Source organism: Oncorhynchus tshawytscha, linkage group LG10 (genome assembly GCF_018296145.1).
Source record: "Oncorhynchus tshawytscha isolate Ot180627B linkage group LG10, Otsh_v2.0, whole genome shotgun sequence".
NCBI classification, from domain to species: Eukaryota; Metazoa; Chordata; class Actinopteri; order Salmoniformes; family Salmonidae; genus Oncorhynchus; species Oncorhynchus tshawytscha.
In genome coordinates, this window is record NC_056438.1 from 47,846,408 (window position 1) to 47,867,936 (window position 21,529).

General features: G+C 42.3%; 1 protein-coding gene across 1 annotated transcript; it reads left to right on the forward strand.

Moving 5' to 3' along the window:
* Positions 1–850: 850 nt before the first annotated feature.
* Positions 851–5,551, forward strand: LOC112260348 (prostaglandin G/H synthase 2). The gene is made up of 9 exons (XM_024435379.2): positions 851–1,009; positions 1,219–1,335; positions 1,454–1,597; positions 1,857–2,000; positions 2,243–2,424; positions 2,558–2,888; positions 3,166–3,452; positions 3,793–3,940; positions 4,390–5,551. Exons 1-9 carry the CDS (start codon positions 949–951, stop codon positions 4,797–4,799), a joined length of 1,824 nt encoding a protein of 607 aa, XP_024291147.1. The 5' UTR covers positions 851–948; the 3' UTR covers positions 4,800–5,551.
* Positions 5,552–21,529: the final 15,978 nt, after the last annotated feature.

Sequence of the window (21,529 nt, forward strand, 5' to 3'; positions counted from 1 at the left end):
AACATAACAGGAGGGTTAACAATTTAAAACACATACAAATGTTACAACCCGAAACAGATACATATACATGTACCAAAAACTAAACACAATAAAGTCCAAATACTTTAGTATTGTGTGCCAAAACGTTTGTTGACAGCGTCAGATAGCCTATGATGGTAAAGTAAATCTTCCCTATGGCCGACAAACTTTAGTGTGGTATTAGCCTGGTGTCTCAAATAACAATGGATACTTAGTCGCAACAGTGTAGGGCTGTAGGCTGTATTTCTTTCAGTTTTGTTATCAATATTCAGTGGGAAAACAAGGAAAAGTCTCAACACACGTCCAGTCAGATGCAAATTTATTTTGATTGTAGTTACGCTTTCGGTCAGTCGACCTTCATCGGAGCATTTCTCCAAAAACCATAGTGATAGATAAGGACACACAGAGAGCCAGAGGTCAACTGACCGAAAGTATAGCTACGATCCAAAATACTTTTTGGATCTACCTGGAAGTGTGCGGATACTTTTTCCTGTTGTTCATTTTTTCACTAATCGATTTTGGATGTGCGGTAGATTCTTATACGTTTTTAGAAAATGTGTTACTTTTCTTATGAATCTTTACACAATAGAATAAAATAAGACGAAAAAACAATGTTCAGTGATTGAATACACTGTAAATACCGTTACTTTTGTTTTATTGTTTTAAATTCTCACTATGTGGATGCCAAAATAGACTGCATGCAGAATAGACCAAATACCTCCAAGAGGAAGATGATTGGTTAAAATGTTCCCCTCCCCGGCTCCCCTCGACAAGAGCGTAATAGTTTGCGTAGGAGCTTGGAATGAGCATCACACATAAATATGGACCAGGCATCCAAGAACCTCAGAATCACTGTGACCAGAAGTGAGCAGGAGTCGACTGGAATTTGACATTTTATACCGGATTGCGATTCAATAGAATCTTTCGGGGATGAATAAAGTAATCTGTATAATTTTGCTCTTGACTGTGGGGCTCTACTTCTGCGAAGGAGGTGAGCATATTTATTTTGATTCTCATGTGAATATTTTTTTCATCTTTAGTTATTCTATTGTGAATAACTAAATTATACCTTTACTGTACATAAGGTGTTTTCGATTTATCTGAATTGTTTGTTAAATATTATAATGCTTGTTTTGAAAAAAAAATAGTCATTAATAATAATTTTGTATAGCCTTCTAAACTTTTGCCGTATCTTTTCAGTTGATCCTTGCTGTGCACAGCCTTGTGAAAATAGGGGGTTATGTAATTCAAAAGGCTTTGACAACTATGAGTGCGACTGCACAAGGACTGGATATTATGGAAAGAACTGCACAACTCGTAAGTAAAACATTTTCAGTAATACAGATTATACCAACGATATAATGGGGCATTCTTATTAACGCGATTTATTCGTTATTGTTGTTATACATATTTCCCACTTCTATCCACTCTGCAGCTGAATTCCTAACATGGATAAAAATATCATTGAAACCAGCTCCGAACACTATTCACTATATCCTTACTCACTACAAAGGGTTGTGGAACGTCATCAACAAGATCACCTTTGTGAGAAACGCTATAATGAGCTATGTCCTGACATGTAAGTTGAAATAGTAAAACCTTTTCGTCAGCGCATTATAGAAGTTTGCATTAAGATTTGTCTATGAATGAAAGTTGACTCAACTAATTATGTGGATATATGATATTTACTGATATGGGAAGTATGGAGATAAAGTAAGAATAGAAGAAAGAATGAAATTATACATTGAAAATATTTTTAATTTTTACATTCAATTTAAAAGACTAGGTCTTTGCTCAGCTTCCTAACAAAATTAATATTTCTGCCTTTGCCTCTATAGCCCGCTCACATTTGGTGGACAGCCCACCGACTTACAATGCTGATTATGGCTACAAGAGCTGGGAGGCCTACTCCAACCTGTCTTACTACACACGGACACTCCCCCCATTGCCAAAGGACTGCCCTACACCTATGGGAACCGCAGGTAATGAGTTCCCGCCTAACCAGTCTTTTGGGATTCCTTACAGTTTACCTGAGATTATGGAAAACTTAAAAATTCCCCTCCGATGGGTTACTCAATCATTCCCACCAGTCGAAAGTCACAGACTTCCCAAGAGTCCAAAAGGAGATGGAACAATAACGCAGTCATATGAACATTATTTTAACTGTCTTTATTAACCAAATACATTATGTTCCCAACATCTTTTTTTTTGTGTCTCTTGATAGGAAGAGCAGTGCTCCCGGATGTCAAGCTCGTGGTGGAGAAGGTTTTGTTGAGGAAGCGGTTCATTCCGGATCCTCAGGGTTCCAATCTCATGTTCGCCTTCTTCGCCCAGCACTTCACCCACCAGTTCTTCAAATCAGACTTCATGAAAGGACCAGCTTTCACCAAAGCCTTGGGCCATGGCGTAAGTCTAATTTACAATACATGACAAATAGTGGGCCTGTCATGTGAAAATATTTTTCCATTTTGTTTCATGGTTGACTTTAACTTAGGCTTAGAGGGTATGTTTGGACTCACTTTCTACCTCTGTGTTTCAGGTGGACTTAAACCATGTGTACGGAGACACTCTGGAGAGACAGCACAAGCTGAGGCTGTTCAAGGATGGCAAACTGAAGTATCGGGTTTTGAACGGCGAGGTCTACCCCCCATTGGTAAGGGAGGTTGGGGCCGAGATGCACTACCCACCCCAAGTGCACGAGGAGCACCGCTTCGCTGTGGGCCACGAGCATTTTGGCTTGGTCCCCGGGCTCATGATGTATGCCACCATCTGGCTGCGCGAGCACAACCGTGTCTGTGACGTCCTGAGGCAGGAGCATCCCGAATGGGACGACGAACGCATCTTCCAGACCACACGCCTTATCCTAATTGGTGAGTCACCGGTACCAAAAGTGGACACGCATACTGTACCTACTGGTCATAAACGCTTCAGGTCCTTATAATGGGAATCGTATATGATCAAAGTATGGCGATATTCAAGTATGTTCTAGAAACTGTACAATGCATACAGATGAAAACAGCTCTGTATAAAACAGATCAAAACTCTATATTTGGGTGTCAGGTGTTTATTGAGAAATGTCTCACCAACCTCAAGGAGAGTCGTCATGCATTCTCTTACTCCCGCCCTCCCTTCTTTCCTGGCTCGCAGGCGAGACCATTAAGATCGTGATTGAGGACTATGTCCAGCACCTGAGTGGCTACAACTTCCAGCTCAAGTTCGACCCGGAGCTCCTCTTCAACCAGCGTTTCCAGTACCAGAACCGTATCGCAGCTGAGTTCAATACCCTGTACCACTGGCACCCGCTGATGCCTGAAACCTTCAGCATTGAGGACCGTGCCTACACCTACCCCCAGTTTGTCTTCAACAACTCCCTGGTCACAGAGCACGGCATCAACAACCTGGTGGAGTCCTTCACCAAGCAGATCGCTGGAAGGGTGAGTTGTCTGGTGGGGTGGACACCGTGGGGTCCAATGAGGAATAGCGGAAATGAGTGGACACTAAGATCCTAACAGCAATAGTCTTTCATTGGGGCCTAAGTGACAATTCTTATATCAACTTTATATGCTAAATAATGAATAAATGAGTGGAGCTGTATAAGGGCACTGGAGTTTGGTAGGTGTTCACTTCATAGGGCAACAACACCTATATCTAATGCTGGAAATATATTAACGAGAATGACAACAGACACCATACCCCAACAAGATATTTTTACATAGAAAAAAAGGTGTCAAAAGTTGATATTGACCGAGGATCTTGATTCCCTTTGGTTCCCAGGTGGCTGGTGGACGGAACCTGCCTCCTGCACTAGTGGGTGTGGCAGCTAAGGCCCTGGAGCACAGCAGAGACATGCGTTACCAGTCCCTCAACGCCTACAGGAAACGCTTCAACATGAGGGCCTACACCTCCTTTGAGGACCTCACAGGTGAGAACTAAAATTGTACACACCCTATTATGATATGTGTATATCCTCAATCTAATAGTTACTTAGTTACTAGGTGAAAGGTAACATTTAGTAAGCACAGGTCCATGGCAACTGAAGTAGTCCCTGGATAAAGTGACAGGATTGGTTCAGTTCTTTTGTTATTGGAATGGTTACCACCTTCATGACAGCTGCTGATAGAGAGTGGGCAGGGAATGAGTGGGCAGGGAGGGAGTGATCCAAGTGTATGGTGTCTGTACTTGTGTCATTGAGTTCCCATAAAGACCAAAACACAGACTTGTCATAGCATGCACCTTGTTTGTCAACTTATTTTTTGGGGGGGAGGTGAGGATGTATTGCATGCCTTTCTTTTGCTGCATTGTGGTATAGACATTTGTGAGTAGCAGGCTAGAGTTATTAACCCTTTGTTTGTTGTTCTGTTGGTGTTGCAGGAGAGACAGAGCTGGCTGCGGAACTAGAGAGTCTATATGGGGATGTAGATGCTGTGGAGCTGTACCCAGGCCTTCTGGTGGAGCGCCCCAGACCTAACGCTGTTTTCGGGGAGACTATGGTCGAGATGGGTGCACCCTACTCCCTGAAAGGTCTCCTGGGAAACCCCATTTGCTCGCCGGAATACTGGATGCCCAGCACGTTCGGCGGGAGTGTGGGCTTTGACATCGTCAACACTGCTTCATTGGAGAGGCTGGTGTGCAGCAATGTCAAGGGTTCTTGTCCGATGGTGTCCTTTCAAGTGCCTGATTTTTTGAGAGCATTTGAGTCGGCGTCAGTCAACACAAGTGAGGCACACCTGAGTGACATGAACCCAGGTGTTCTGTTCAAAGAAAGGACTTCAGAGCTTTAAATAACTTAAACACTAGGTTCTATTCAAGTACACAAATACACAGTTTCTCAGTGTTCTAAAGATGGCCTCGTTTTAGCTTAATTTGCTTTATTTAGTTATTTATTATTGATTAATTTATGTATTTAATATTTATTTTGTGTTGTTGAATATTAAGCTATGAAGTAATTATTATGTTTTTAAATATGGATACCTATTACAAATGTCTTACATGAACAAAAGCAAGTTAGTTTACTCTGTATACAATGTGGAACTTGAAGGAGTTTCCATTTACTTGAAGAAAATAACTATTAGAAATGCTTGTATGTTGTTCAGCTACTGAATGGATACAGCTGGGCTGTATTTGTCAATACTTTTTTTTTGTTATTTTAAAGACAAAGACTTTATTATTGTAAATGGATGAAGTGTATAATGGATGTAGAAATGTACCGTTTTTTTTTCTTCCAGAAAGTATGAAGACACCGTATTTTTCTCCGGCCCCATCCCTCAGCTGTTTACCAAAGACAGTGACGGGCTGTCTGTTTTTTTGTTGTTGTTGTTGTTTCAACTGCAGATTGCCCCTTAAATGTTACGAAAGTCATGATTTTACATTCCAACTAAAATGGTTAGGCACTTGAGAAAACATTAAAAGACAATCGATTTGTCAAGATTATAATTTTATTCGTCTGATTCAATTGCGTATATTCATGTCACTATGTCACCCCTGGACCACATTTTGTTGTGTTACTGCCTGAATAAAAAAATGATTACATTGAGATTGTTTTGTCAATGACCTATACACACTATCCCATAATGTCAATGGAGAATTATGTTTTTAAAAAAAACATTTTTATAAAATGTGAAATATCTTGAGTCAATAATTATTCAATCCCTTTTTTGTGGTAAGCCTAAATAGGCTCAGGAGTAAAAACAATTTGCTTAACAAGTCACATAAGTTGCATGGACTAATAATGTTTAACATTATTTTTGAATGATTACCTTGTCTCTCTACCCCACATATACAATTATCTGTTAGGTCCCTCAGTCCAGCAGTGAATTTCAAACACAGATTCAACCACAAAGATCAGGAAGGTTTTCTAATGCCTTGCAATGAAGGTCACCTAGAGTACCTTGAAAAAGTATTCATCCCCCTTGGTGTTTTTTCCTATTTTGATGCATTTAACCTTTAATTTAAATAGATTTTTATTTGGATTTCATGTAATGGACATACACAAAATCGTCCAAATTGATGAAGTAAAAAGAAAAAAATAACTTGTTTCAAAAATAAAAAAAATAAAAAAAACAGAAAAGTGGTGCGTGTATATGTATTCATCCCCTTTGCTATGAAGCCCCTAAATACAATCTGGTGCAACCAATTACCTTCAGAAATCACATAATTAGTTCAATAAAGTCCACCTGTTTGCAATCTAAGTGTCACACGATCTCAGTATATATATACCTGTTCTGAAAGGCCCCTTAGTCTGCAACACCATTAAGCAAGGGGCACCATCAAGCAAGCGGCACCATGAAGACCAAGGAGCTCTCCAAACAGGTCAGGGACAAACTTAAGGAGAAGTACAGATCAGGGTTGGGTTATAAAAAAATATCTGAAATTTTGACCATCCCACGGAGCACCATTAAATCCATCATTCAAAAATGGAAAGAATATGGCACCACAACTTTACCTGCCAAGAGAGGGCCGCCCACCAAAACTCACAGACCAGGGAGGGCATTAAATAGAGAGACAACAAAGAGACCAAAGATAACCCTGAAGGAGCTGCAAAGAGATTGAATTATATGTCCATAGGACCCCTTTAAGCCGTACACTCCACAGAGCTGGGCTTTGCGGAAGAGTGGCCAGAAAAAAGCCATTGCTTAAAGAAAAAATAAGCAAACACGTTTGGTGTTCGCCAAAAGGCATGTGGGAGACTCCCCAAACATATGGAAGAAGGTACTCTGGTCAGATGAGACTAAAATTGAGCTTTTTGGTCATCAAGGAAAACACTATGTCTGGCGCAAACCCAACACCTCTCATCACCCCGAGAACACTATCCCCTCAGTGAAGCATGGTGGTGGCAGCATCATGCTGTGGGGATGTTTTTCATAGGCAGGGATTGGGAAACTGGTCAGAAATGATGGATGGAGCTAAATACAGGGAAATCCTTGAGGGAAACCTTTTTCAGTCTTTGAGACTGGGACGGAGGTTTACCTTCCAGCAGGACAATGACGCTAAGCCTACTGCTAATGCAACACTTGAGTGGTTTAAGGGGATACATTTAAATGTCTTGGAGTGGCCTAGTCAAAGCCCATACCTCAATCCAATTGAGAATTTGTGGTATGACTTAAAGATTGCTGTACACCAGGAGCTGGAGCAGTTTTGCCTTGAAGAATGGGCAAAAATCTCAGTGGCTAGATGTGCCAAGCTGATAGAGACAGACAATAATGTGTAAATCAAATGATACAACCCCCCCAAAAAATCTATTTTAATTCCAGGTTGTAAAGCAACAAAATAGGAAAAATGCCAAGGGGGTGAATACCTTCTGAAGCCACTGTATTTGTAGATGGGTAAAAATAACAAAGCGGACATTGAACATCCCTTTGAGCCTGGTGAAGTTATTAATTACACTTTGGATGGTGTATCAATACACCCAGTCACTACAAGATACAGTCATCCTTCCCAACTTAGGAGGAAACCACTCACACGAGTCTAATGTACCTTTGCTCCACCTGTGGATTATCGACCCCTGCCTGACCTGACTCTGAATCTGCCTGCCATCCTGTACCTTGACATCTACTCTGGATTATTGACCCTAGCCTGCCTTGACATGTCGTTTGCCTGCCTCTGTTACAATAAACTTTGTTACTCATACAGTCTACACTTTGGTCTTACCTTGGTACTGTAAGAGAATCTGGTGATTTTCAGTACCTATACTGTTCTCTTTGAAGTAGAAAGAAGAATCGATATAAGTTTAAATATTAGACATGTGTAAGCAGAATGAAGGCTGAGCCCATGTGAGGGTACTGTGTGGATGAGGCAAGGTAGACCAACAAAACGTGACTGGTCTGGGCCATATCTGCAAAAATGTGGCAAAGCAATTCACCTTTGTCATGAATCGAAGGTGTTATGTTTGTGGCAGCACATTACTGAGTACCATTCTCCATATTTTCAATCACAGTGGTGGCTGCATCATATTATGGGTAATATGGGTATGCTTGTAATCGTTATGGACTGGAGACGTTTTCAGGATAAAAAAGAAATGTAATGCGCTAAGCACAGGCAAATTCCCAGAGGAAAACCTGGTTCAGTCTACTTTCTACCAGACACAGAGATGAATTCACCTTTCAGCAGGACCACAACCTAAAACACAAGGCCAAATCTACGCTGAGATGCTTGCCAAGCAGACAATGAATGTACAGTTTTGACTTATATCTATCTCAAACTCTATGGTAAGACCTGAAAATGGTTGTCTAGCAATGATCAACCAATTTGAATAATTTTGCATAGAATAATGGGCAAATGTTGGACAATCCAGGTTTGGAACGCTGTTAGAGACTTAAAGACTCGCAGCTGTAATCGCTGCAAAAGGTGCTTCTACAAAGTATTGACTCAGGGGTGTGAATACTTATGTAAATGAGGTATTTCTGTATTTCATTTTCCAACACATTTGAAAACTTTCTAAAAACATGTTTTCTCTTTTGTCGTTATTGGGTATTGTGCGGATAGGTGAGATTTTTTTGATTTTTATCCGTTTAGAATTCAGGTTGTAACACGACATATGGAATAAGTCAAGTGGTGTGAATACTTTCTGAAGGCACTGTAAACACTTTGTTGCAATAACTGTCTCCACTCTTCTGGGAAGGCTTTCCACTAGATGATGGAACATTGCTGTGGAGACTTCCATTCAGCCACAAGAGCATTTACTGAGGTCGGGCACTGATGTTGAGCGATTAGACCTGGCTTGTGGTCGTCGTTCCAATTCGTCCCGAAGATGTACGATGGGTTTGAAGTCAGGGCTCTGTGCAGGGCCAGTCAAGTTCTTCCACATCGGTCTCGACAAAACAATTTCTGTATTGACCTCGTTTTGTGCACGGGGAATTGTCATGCGGAAACAGGAAAGGGCCTTCACCAAACTGTTGCCACAAAGTTGAAAGCACAGAATCATCGAGATTATTTTTACGTGTTACGCTCTTCAGCATTTGGCGGTCCCGTTCTGTGAGCTTGTGTGACCTACCACTTTACAGCCGAGCCGTTGTTGCTCCTAGACATGTCCACTTCACAATAACAGCACTTATAGGGCAGACATTTGATGAACTGACTTGTTGGAAAGGTGAAATCCTATGACGGTGCCGCGTTGAAAGTCAATGAGCTCTTCAGGAAGGCCATTCTAATGTTTGTCTATTATTTTTTTACATTTTGTTTCACCTTTATTTAACCAGGTAGGCCAGTTGAGAACAAGTATTAATTTACAACTGCGAGCTGGCCAAGATAAAGCAAAGCAGTGCGACACAAACAGCACAATAACACAATAGAAAAATGTGCAGTGTGTGCAAATGATTCATTTTCTAAAATGGATTAAATTATTTTTTCCCTCATCAATCTACTCACAATAACCCATAATAACAAAGAGAAAACAGGTTTTTAGAAGGTTTGCACATTTTAAAAAAGCAAAAAAACAGAAATCCCTTATTTACAAAAGTATTCAGACCCTTTGCTATGAGACACAAAATTGAGCTCAGGTGGATCCTGTTTCCATTGATCATCCTTGTGATTTTTCTACAACTTGATTGGAGTCCACCTGTGGTAAATTCAATTGATTGGACATGACTTGGAAAGGCACACACCTGTCTATATAAGGTTCCAGAGTTGATAGTGCATGTCAGAGCAAAAAACAAGCCATGAGGTTTACGGAATTGTTCGTAGACGAGGCACATTCTTAAATGGAAGAAGTTTAGAACCACCAAGACTCTTCTTAGAGCTGGCCGCCCGGCCAAACTGAGCAATTGGGAGAGAAGGGCCTTGGTCAGGGAGGTGACCAAGAACACGATGGTCACTCTGACAGAGCTCCAGAGTTCCTCTGTGGAGATGTGAGAACCTTCCAGAAGGACAACCATCTCTGCAGTACTCCAGCAATGAGGCCTTTATGCTAGTGTCCAGACGGAAGCCACTACTCAGTAAAAGGCACATGACAGCTGCTTGGAGTTTGCCAAAAGGCACCTAAAGGACTCTCAGACCATGAGAAACAAGATTCTCTGGTCTGATGAAACCAATATTGAACTCCTTGGCCTGAATGCCAAGCGTCACGTCTGGAGGAAACCTGGCACCGTCCCTACAGTGAAGCATGATGGTGGCAGCATCATGCTGTGGGGATGTTCTTCAGTGGCAGGAACTATTCTGCTACGCAGAATCAGCCTCAGTCAGGAAGAGTCTGAGTCTGGATTTGAGTCTGGCTTTGAGTCTGATGAAGAGGGTGTAGCTAATAGCAAGCTAGTTCTGGTCCACACTAGCTTTGGTTCAGGGCATAGCTAGTAGCTCTGGTTTGCACTAGCTCTGGTCCAGGGATTATCTAGGAGCTAGCTAGCTCTGGTCTACGGCGTAGCTAGTACCTCTGATCCACACTAGCTCTGGTCCAGGGTGTAGCTAGTACCTAGCTAGCTCTGGTCCTCACTAGCACTGGTCCAGGCCGTAGCTAGTAGCTACAATGAAAAAAATATAAACACAACATACGTTAAGTGTTGGTCCCATGTTTCATGAGCAGAAATAAAAGATCACAGAAATATTCCATATGCACAAAAAGCATATTTCTCTCAAATGTTGTGCATATATTTGTTTACATTTATGTTAGTGAGCATTTCTCCTTTGTGTAATGATCATGATGTGTAATGATCATGCTGTTTAATCAGCTTCTTGACATGCCACACCTGTCAAGTGGATGGATTATTTTGGCAAAGGAGAAATTCTCACAGGGATGTACAGTGCATTCAGAAGGTATTCAGACCCCTTCCCCTTTTCCACATTTTGTTATGTTTCAGCCTTATATTTAAAAAATGTTTTAAATTAACTTTTTTCTTCATCAATCTACAAAGAATACCCCATAATGACAAAGCAAAAACATATATATTTCTTTAGAAAAATACCTTATTTACATAAGTATTCAGACCCTTTGCTATGATACTTGAAATTGAGCTCAGGTGCATCCTGTTCCATTGATCATCCTTGAGATGTTTCTATGACTTGATAGGAGTACACATGTGGTAAATTCAATTGATTGGACATGATTTGGAAAGGCACACACCTGTCTATACTGTATAAGGTCCCACAGTGGACAAGGCATGTCAGAGCAAAAACCAAGCCATGAGGTCGAAGGAATTGTCTGTAGAGTTCCGAGACAGGATTGTGTTGAGGCACAGATCTGGGGAAGGGTACCAAAAAATGTCTGCAGCATTGAAGGTCCCCAATAACATAGTGGCCTCGGTCATTCTTAAATGGAAGATGTTTGTAACCACCAAGACTTTTGCTAGAGCTGGCTGCCCAGTCAAACAATCAATGGGAGAACCTTCCAGAAGGACAACCATCTCTGCAGCACTCCACTAATCAGGCCTTTATGGTAGAGTGGCCAGACAGAAGCCACTCTTCAATTAAAGTCACACAGCCCACTTGTTTGCCAAAAGGCTCCTGGTCTGATGAAACCAAGATTGAACTCTTTGGCCTGAATGCCAAGTGTCGCGTCTGAAGGAAACCTGAAACCATCCCTACGGTGAAGCATGGTGGTAGCAGCATCGTGCTGTGGGGATGTTTTTCAGCGGCCGGGACTGGGAGACTAGTCAGGATCAATAGAAAGATGAACGGACCAAAGTACAGAGATTTCCTTGATGAAAACCTACTCCAGAATGCTCAGGAACTCAGACTGGAGTGAAAGTTCACCTTACAACAGGACAACAACCCTAAGCACACAGCCAAGACAACGCAGGAGTGGCTTCAGGATAAGTCTCTGAATGTCCTTGAGTGGCCCAGACAGAGCCCGGACTTGAACCCGATCAAACATCTCTGGAGAGACCTGAAAATAGCTGTGGAGCGATACTCCCCATCGAAGCTGACAGAGCTTGAGAGGATCTGCTGAGAAGAATGGAAGAAACTCCCCAAATACAGGTGTGCCAAGCTTGTAGTGTCATACCCAAGAAGACTCGAGGCTGTAATCGCTGCTAAAGGTGCTTCAACAAACTATTGAGTAAAGGGTCTGAATACTTATGTAAATGTGGAACATTTCTGGGATCTTTTTTTCAGCTAAAGAAACCAACACTTTACATGTTGGGACCAAGACTTTACATGTTGCATTTATATTTTGTTCAGTGTAGATAACTCTCTGTCGATCAGAAGCAAGGATGGTTCTGTGCTATGTACCGAATTGTAACCACTACTCCGATAAGTACATTTGCATTTAATATCTTTTGACCTCTGTAATCGAGAGGCATTGCTGGAGCCGTGTGATGAGGTAAGCCCTGTTTGCTATATGCTAACAAGCTATTTTGGTAAGGTCAAAGCTAGTTGCTTGTGAAAATTTGCTAGATAACCCCCGACTGTAGTTATGTGTACAACGTACATTGCCTTTCTTACAAGGAAGAAGAAAACCAGCATAGGCTAGCAGAAGGACTGTTGTGACCTCTTTAGTGAGCTAGCCAGCTGGATAATGTTAGCTCATGGTTTGTGTAGTCATACTTTTTCATGTGGTGACATGCTATCTAGCATTAGCCCACCAGGGAAGGGATATTTAAATCAAATCAAATCAAATCTACAAAGAAGGCGCCGACATAAAGGGCCTCCTCGCTTCTAGTCCTTAGGAAACTTTGCAGTATTTTATTTTTTCCCGTATTATTTCTTACATTGTAAGCCCAGAAAATCTTAAGTGTTATTACATACAGCCGGGAAGAACTATTGTCAACTTACCAGCACTACTACCAGGAATACGACTTAGCTTGCTAGTTAACGTTAACTCACCGTTTGTGTAGTCAGATTTGCTCTCAAACGTTAGGCCGGCACCATGGCAAGGGTAATTGGTTAGCTAGCGTGTCACTACTGACTACACGAACAGTGAGCTAATGTTAACTAGCTGGCTTAATATCACCTCGTGGGCTAGCTAGTTAGGTACCTTGGTTGGCTAGTTAGCTACATTAGCTCAAGTTGGCTAGCTAGCTCACAAAGGACTTTGTGGGCTCAATGTTTTCCCCATACAACAGTTTTGTTCCACGAGCACATCTGTTGTACATGACTAATCAAATGACCTGTGAAGTCAGTTAGAAATGTCAACTGGGAGGAAGATCCAGACACATCCACCATGACAGAAAACGAAAATCCAGACACATGAAATTCCAGGCCCCGTGGCTGCTGAAGAATGTAGGAGGCTGCTGTCTGCACAGTTGCAAAATGTTCTCACAGAGGTCCACCTTGAGGAAACATTGGCACAGTTCTCCTACTGGAGAATCAGCTGTATACCCGCCACAGGTATTCAGCATCACAGCTGTCTGATAAAGTACTTAGGATGGGAACAGGACTTCCAGACAAGAAATGTTGATTACTTTGAACGTTACAAGGACTGCAATGTCTATTTTGCCAAGTGGAGGGTCGAGATGCTGTCACTTGAGGATCAATTGTTTACGGTGCATATGAAGTTGCATCACAGCTACACCAACTTGCACCTGGCTCAACTATTCTGTTGTTATGCAAGCACTGTCAGCAATGTTGCCATCACTTTCATTAAGGTGATCTACAAGCTGTTTTTCAGTAGCATCATGAAGACTGTTCCAAGTCGGGAGAAGAACCAAACGTGCTTAAATGCGTCTTTTCAGGGGTCCAGCAGAAACTGCAGGATGATCATTGACTGTACTGACATAGAAGTTGCTCCTCCAAGTCAGATGGATCTGCAGAAGCAAACCTACTCTGTGTACTGTTCAATGTACCCCTTCAAGATACTCCTGGGAGTTGCAACTATTGCGGTTATCACATACTGCAGTGATCTGTATTTAGGCTCTGTGTCGGACAAAGCCATTGTCCAGAAGGCGAGGTTTGAGAAGATCTTCACGTCTGGTGACATGATTTTGGCAGACATAGGCTTCTTGATACAGAGCTTGATGCCTGCAGGAGTCACTGTGAACATTCCTCCATTCCTGAACCACAGAAGGTTCACAGAGAGTGATATACATCTCATAAAAGACATCGCAAGAAACAAGATCCATGTTGAGAGGGCAAATGCTTGACTAAAATCTTTTTTTTATTGTGATATTTATCCCACCTTATCTGCGTTGTTATAGTAATGTGCTGGCGCAGACTTGCTGTGCACTTGTTAACCTCCAAGACCAACTCATCAGATAAGTAGCTGTTGATTGGGAAACAACGAGGCATGAGGTTTGGGTGTTGTGGGGACCATTTGTCACATTTTCCACAGTGGGTTTGTGTTCTGAAAAACAATGTATTTCCTGTCCAGATAAAGATGTTGATACAGCAGTAGCTAACAAACATGAATTATTACAAAGCAGAGTCAGTGCAGTAAGTGACCTCCCACCAGCTGCTGCTGTGCACAGTTGACCAAACATGCTGATCTACGGACTGATTTCTTTTGATATCAATCCCTCTTATTAGGGGCAGCATGTCTACAACGTCAGGGCAAATGAAGCAAGCAATCTCTTTACGTCAGAAGAGATAGAGCTAGCAAGTTGTCGAAGTGGGACCATGTCTATGTTCCCTCAGCACTACGTTCCGTCAGTTCTACTAAACTAGGGATCGGCAACCCAAATGGAAGAGGAGGAGTTACTTTTCAAATTCTCTCGATATCTAGTATTTTTGTTATGTGATAAATGTTTTACATTGCGCATTTTCTTAATGCTCTTGATGTACACACGTCTTTTGGTGAGTTGATTCACTGTTGCATGAATTCATAAATAAGGACGATCAATAACGGATTAGATGCATGTTTGTTGTAACACATAATTTTACAATAAACGTTGAGTCAGGCCATACAGTTCTTTCAGAAAGTATTCACACCCTTTGACTTTTTAAATATTTTGTTGTTACAGCCTGAATTTAAAATGGATTAAATTGAGAAGTTGTGTCACTGGCCTACACACAATACCCCATAATGTCAAAGTGGAGGAGGGTGGTGTGGGGGGCAGTGTTGCTGGCTGTTCTTCAGTCTCTGTGAGGTGCCAATGGATGCAGGTCTAAAAGAGGGTCTGATTTGTCTCAGGGAGTTGGTGGCTGTCCCGTTGCTTCTGTGTTGTGAGGTGGACTGGCTGCCCAGAGCAACATCCTTTGACGTCCTGGCGAAGGTGGAGACTGCCTCTTTGTACAATGGAAAATTGTCATAAAGACAGTCCAGGCTGAGGGTGGGATGGTGGGCCAGGTGTACGTTTAAGTGATAATGCCCGAAAAGCCGGTGTTTGGAGGATATATTGAAATGGGTGTTCTTCTTTTTTTTACCCCTTTTTTCTCCCCAATTTCATGGTATCCAATTGTTGTAGTAGCTACTATCTTGTCTTATCGCTACAACTCCCGTACGGGCTCGGGAGAGACAAAGGTTGAAAGTCATGCGTCCTCCGATACACAACCCAACCAGCTGTACTGCTTCTTAACACAGCGCGCATCCAACCCGGAAGCCAGCCGTACCAATGTGTCAGAGGGTACACCGTGCACCTGGCAACCTTGGTTAGCGCTCACTGCGCCCGGCCCGCCACAGGAGTCGCTGGTGCGCGATGAGACAAGGACATCCCTACCGACCAAGCCCTCCCTAACCCGGACGACGCTAGGCCAATTGTGCGTCGCCCCACGGACCTCCCGGTCACGGCCGGTTACGACAGAGCCTGGTCGAGAACCCAGGGACTCTGATGGCACAGCTGGCGCTGTAGTACAGCACCCTTAACCACTGCGCCACCCGGGAAACGGGTGTTCTTATGCCCGAGACGAAGTCGAGGTCTGGAAAACCGTGCCAATATATCCTCCAAAGACTGGCTTCGAGGGCATTATCACTTTTATGCAATGGGTTACAAACATATTCAAATAATGATTGACATATTTTCATTGACGTTATTTTTATGAATTTATTCATACTATTTCAAATTTAAATATGTCCCAACACAAATGTAGGGTTGCTACCCAAGCTGACTGGTCGTTTGTTCCATTGGTTCAGTTGGCAGAGACACGATCCAGTTGTTCAATCTTTTTGTTCTGTATCTATGGACGCGACCCAGTTGTTCGTTCTAAATGTTCCATTGCCTTACTGGCTGGCAATGTTCTTATCCCTTGCTTGCTAGCTAGCCAACTACGACTAACTTACAGTCACGTCAAACAGTGCAGCCAGAATAACAACAGTAGCTGTTTTCTAATGACATTTATTTGACACATCCATAACAATGAGCTTAAAGAGGCACAATTTCACCTGGCATAGAAGATTTTCTCTCTCGTCAGGACACTGTTGTTCAGAAGAGCTAGCCAAGAATACAGCTAACAGAATCACTTCAAACTGAAGCTGGAAAGACTGCAAACTAGCTGTCAAACTAGTTTAACACTGCCCTGGGGATTTGGGATATTTTTTAGACCAGAGGAAAGAGTGCCTCCTACTGGCCCTCCAACACCACTTGTTTGACACTGCCCTGTGTAGGGTGCCGTCTTTCGGATGGAATGTTAAACGGATGTCCTCTCTGAGGTCATTAAAGATCCAATGGCACTTATCGTAAGAGTAGGGGTGTTAACCCCGGTGTCCTGGCGAAATTCCCAATCTGGCCCTCAAACCATCACGGTCACCTAATAATCCCCAGTTTACAATTGGCTCATTCATCCCCAGTAACTGTTCCCCAGGTCGTTGCTGTAAATGAGAATGTGTTCTCAGTCAACTTACCTGGTAAAATAACAGGGGGAAAAATATATATTGTACAATCCAGGCGTGCAAAGCTATTAGTATCACATTTCAGGAGAAGACCCAGATGCAGACAGTGTCGAAGTAAGAACAGTTTATTACTAGAACAGGGGCAGGCAAAATGACAGGTCAAGGGCAGACAGAGGTCAGTAATCCAGAGCCGAGTCCAAAAGGTACAGAACGGCAGGCTGAAGGTCAGGCAGAGGTCAATAATGCAGTGTGGTGTGACAAGGTACAGAATGGCAGGCAGGCCCAGGGCAGGTAGAACGGTCAAAACAGGAACTAGAAACAGACAGGAGCATGGAGGAAACCACTGGTAGGCTTGACGAACAATACTAACTGGCAACAGAGAACACAGGTATAAATCCACTGCGGATAATGTGGAAGATGGGCAACACCTGGAGGGGGGTGGAGACAAGCACAAAGACAGGTGAAAGAGATCAGGGTTTGACAATTAGAGACTCATAGCTGTAATCGCTGCCAAATGTGATTCTAGCAAAGCTCTTAGAGAATGATCCAGATTCTGTGATCCTCTTTTGTTCATTTTTATCCAGGATAAAATCAATCTGGATACCACAAGATCACAGAATCTGGATTGTCAGTACTTTTACACCTTGCCATCTACTGGACAGGTTCAATTACTACGTCTACACTGTCATAGGGAAACATCAATACGCGAATGACATGAATAAAGGACAAAAACACCATTTAATCCAAGGGGTGCATTCAGTTCAATTAAACGTTTTCTACGTTCCCCAAAACGTTCTTGAACAGACTTTTATTTTTTTATTTTATTGTATTTTTTAACCTTTATTTAACTAGGCAAGTCAGTTAAGAACCAATTCTTATTTTCAATGACGGACTAGGAACAGTGGGTTAACTGCCTGTTCAGGGGCAGAACGACAGATTTTAAGGTACTTTAAGGTACTGTATGTTTACTCTGGTTAGGTGGGTGTGGCAGGGGGTGGCTTGAAGCAATGAGTGACGTAAACAATCGTTCTGAAAGCGTTCCCCAACCCCTCCCCGTTTTTTTCAACTGGTCGTTCAGAACAGTTTCCGTTTAATTGTTTTGTTTTTGTGCTGAAGGCAGTCCTGATTAAATGGCAGATTGGACTGATTCGAGGAATCAAAATATAATTTTTCAGTTTTGAAATACCCAATTCTAACATTTAATCCAATCTCATTGCCGAAATTTGACCAATTAAATTTTGAAAAACTGGGCCCTGGAGATACTGAAGGAATTTGGAGATTCCATCTTCTCCCTGCCCCTGTGAACTACACCTCCCAAGAGGCTAAAGCAGAATGATGTTTCACAGCGGTCAAGCCCCCCCTACTGGGGTACGGATGTAAAAATCCCTCTAAATGTTTTTTTACAATTAAACACCAAGCCTTATGCTTCGCCTCTTCCTCTCTGATGTTAAAGGTGCAATTTGTAGAAATTGCTCCTCCATTTACTGGTTGCTAAAATTCTAATAGTTTGCCTAGTGTCCGTTTATGTGACAAAACAAGCAATTTGCAGTATAAAGCAGTGGATCCCAAACTTTTTATAGTCCCATACCACTTCAAACATTCAACCTCCAGCTGCGTGCCCCCTCTAGCACCAGGGTCAGCGTACCTTCAAATGTTGTTTTTTTGCCATCATTATAAGCCTACCACACACACACACACTATACGATACATTTATTAAACATAAGAATGAGTGTTTTTGTCACAACCCGGCTCATGGCAAGTGACAAAGAGCTCTCTTATAGGACCAGGGCACAAATAATCATATAATAATAAAGAATTTTGCTCTTTATTTAGCCATCAATAAAAAAAAATGTGAATAACTCACCACAGGTTAATGAGAAGAGTATGCTTGAAGAGATGTACATAACTCTACAATGTTGGGTTGAATTGGAGAGAGTCTCAGTCTTCAATCATTTTCTACACATAGTCTGTGCCTGTATTTAGTTTTCATGCTAGTGAGGGCCAAGAATCCACTCTCACATAAGTACGTGGTTGCAAAGGACATCAGTGTCTTAATTGCAAAGGGCATCCCTTTCTTAACAGCCGATTTGCCAAGGCAGGATACTCTGAGCGAAGCCCTATCCAGATATCTGGTAGTGGTTCCTGATTAAATTAAATTTTCACAGAACCACTTGTTGCAATTTCTATGAGGCTCTCTTGTTCAGATATCGGTAAGTGGACTGGAGGCAAGGCATGAAAAGGATAACGAATCCAGTTGTTTGTGTTGTCCGTTTTGGGAAAATACCTGCGTAATTTCACACCCAGCTCACTCAGGTGCTTCGCTATATATCACATTTGAGATTGTCCGTAAGCTTGAGTTCATTTGCACCCAAAAAATCATACAATGATGGAAAGACCTGTGTGTTGTCCTTGTTAATGCAGACAGAGAAGAGCTCCAACTTCTTAATTATAGCCTCAATTTTGTCCCGCACATTGAATATAGTTGTGGAGAGTCCCTGTAATCCTAGATTCAGATCATTCAGACGAGAAAAAACATCCAGATAGGTCAGTCGTGTCAGAAACTCGTCAGACAAGTGAAAATTATGGTCCGTAAAGAAAACTTTAAGCGCGTTTCTCACTTAAAAAAACAAACGTGTCAGTACTTTGCCCCTTGATAACCAGTGCACTTCTTAATGTTGTAAAAGCGTTAAATGGTCGCTGCCCATATAATGCATAATGCAGAAAATACACGAGAGTTCAGCGTCCTTACTTTAACAAAGTTATCCATTTTCACTGTAGTTTTCAAAACGGCTTTTAAGCTGTCAGGCATTCTATTGGCAGCAAGAGTCTCTCGGTGGATGCTGCAGTGTCCCCAAGTGGCATCGGGAGCAACTGCTTGCATGTGCGTTACCACTCCACTATGTCTCCCTGTCATGGCTTTTGCGCCATCAGTACAGATACCAACACATCTTGACCACCAAACCATTTGATGTCACAAAGCTGTCCAGTACTTTTAAAGTATCCTCTCCTGTTGTCCTGGTTTCCAATGGTTTGCAGAAGAGGATGTCTTCCATAATTGACCCCCCATAAACATAACAGACATATACCAGGAGCCACGTCTGTTGACTCATCAGGTCAACCAAAAAGTTCCATGTTGCAGCTTCAACCAAGTGATCAGCACCCTGCGCAATCAGCTTCCTGGGGTTGGGCAAGGACTTTGGCCGGAGTGACGCACAAATTCTTTGCTTGTCAGAAGCTATTTGTGGGACACAAAAATGGCAGTTATTTTATAGGTCCATTATCATTTCTACATACTTTCTATCTGGTTTGAGATGTCCAAGTCAGAGATGCACTGATGTGGAAATTCTGATCCAATGCCTATAGGGCCTTCAGAAAGTAATCATACCCTTTGACTTATTCCACATTTTGTTGTGTTACAGCCTGAATTCAAAATCGATAAAACATTTTTTTTTTACCCATCTACACAAAATACCACATATTGACAAAATGAAAACATGTTTGCAAATAAATACAGAAATATCTCATTTACTGTAAGAACCGACACTGGAGACGAGAAGCAAATACAGGGAGTGAACATTTAATGGAAAAAAGACATCAAACAAAACAAGAACAGCGTCTGGACGGGGGAGAACAAAACGACGTTGCAACAATAATTGTTAAGGGTGTGCACTGGAGTCGAAGTCAGGTGCAGGAGAGCAGAGTGTAGTGAACAGGCACACATTTTTATTCCGGACCAGCGAAAGCACAAAACACGGAACATTGACAAAAAGTAAGGCGCGTAACTATACCCACATGACATAAATACAATTTCACACAAAGACATGGAGGGGAACAGAGGACTAAATACACACAGTGTGATTAGGGAATGAAAACCAGGTGTGTATGGAACAAGACAAAACAAATGGAAATATGAAAAATGGAGCGGCGATGGCTAGAAAGTCAGTGACGTCGATCACCAAACGCCGCCCGAACAAGGAAAGGAGCCGACTTCGGCGGAAGTCGTGACAATAATGCTGACACGAGTACATAACTGAGGAACAAACAGATATAGAGGGGGCAATCAACAACGTGAAGGAGTCCAGGTGTGTCCAATGAGCGCTGATGCGCATAATGATGGTGACAAGTGTGCGTAATGAAGGGCAGCCTGGCGCCCTCTAGCTCCAAGAGAGGGGATGTGGAAGCAGGCGTGACAATTTACATAAGTATTCACACCTCTTTGCGGAGAAATTCTAAATTGAGCTCAGGTGCATCCAATTTCCTTCAATCATCCTTTAGATTTCCCTGCAACTTGATTGGAGTCAACTTGTGGCCAATTAAATTGTTTGGACATGAGTTGGAAAGAAACACACCTGGCTATATAGGGTCCTACAGTTGAAAATGCATGTCAGAGCAGAAACTATACCATGAAGTCCAAGGAACTGTCCGTAGATCTCCAATATATAATTGTGATGAGGCATATATCTGGGAAAGGGTATGAAACCATTTCTAGAGTGTTGAAAGTTTCCAAGTGCACAGTGGTCTCCATCATTGGGTATTGGAAAAAATATGGAACTACCCAGACAGACTCTGCCTAAAGCTGACCGTCCAACCAAATTGAGCAACCAGGCAAGAAGGACCTTGGTCAGGGAGGTGACCAAGAACCCATTGACCACTCTAATAGAACTACATAGTTCCTTGGCTGAGATGGGAGAACCTGTCGGAAGGGAAACAGTCTCTACAGCACTTCACCAATCTGGGCTTTATGGGAGTGGCCAGGTAGAAGCACTTCTGAGAAAAATAACCTGCTTCAGAGTACAAATGACCTTAGACTGGGGTGAAGATTTACATTCCAACAGGACAATGACCCCAAGCATATAGCCAAAGCATAGCTGGAATGGCTTCAGA

Excerpts from the sequence above, each read along its gene's own strand:
- LOC112260348 (XM_024435379.2), top strand. The coding sequence starts at position 949 with ATGAATAAAGTAATCTGTATAATTTTGCTCTTGACTGTGGGGCTCTAC. Across the intron at positions 1,010-1,218 it reads GCTCTACTTCTGCGAAGGAG|TTGATCCTTGCTGTGCACAG; the intron begins GTGAGCATATTT and ends GTATCTTTTCAG. Across the intron at positions 1,336-1,453 it reads TGGAAAGAACTGCACAACTC|CTGAATTCCTAACATGGATA; the intron begins GTAAGTAAAACA and ends TCCACTCTGCAG.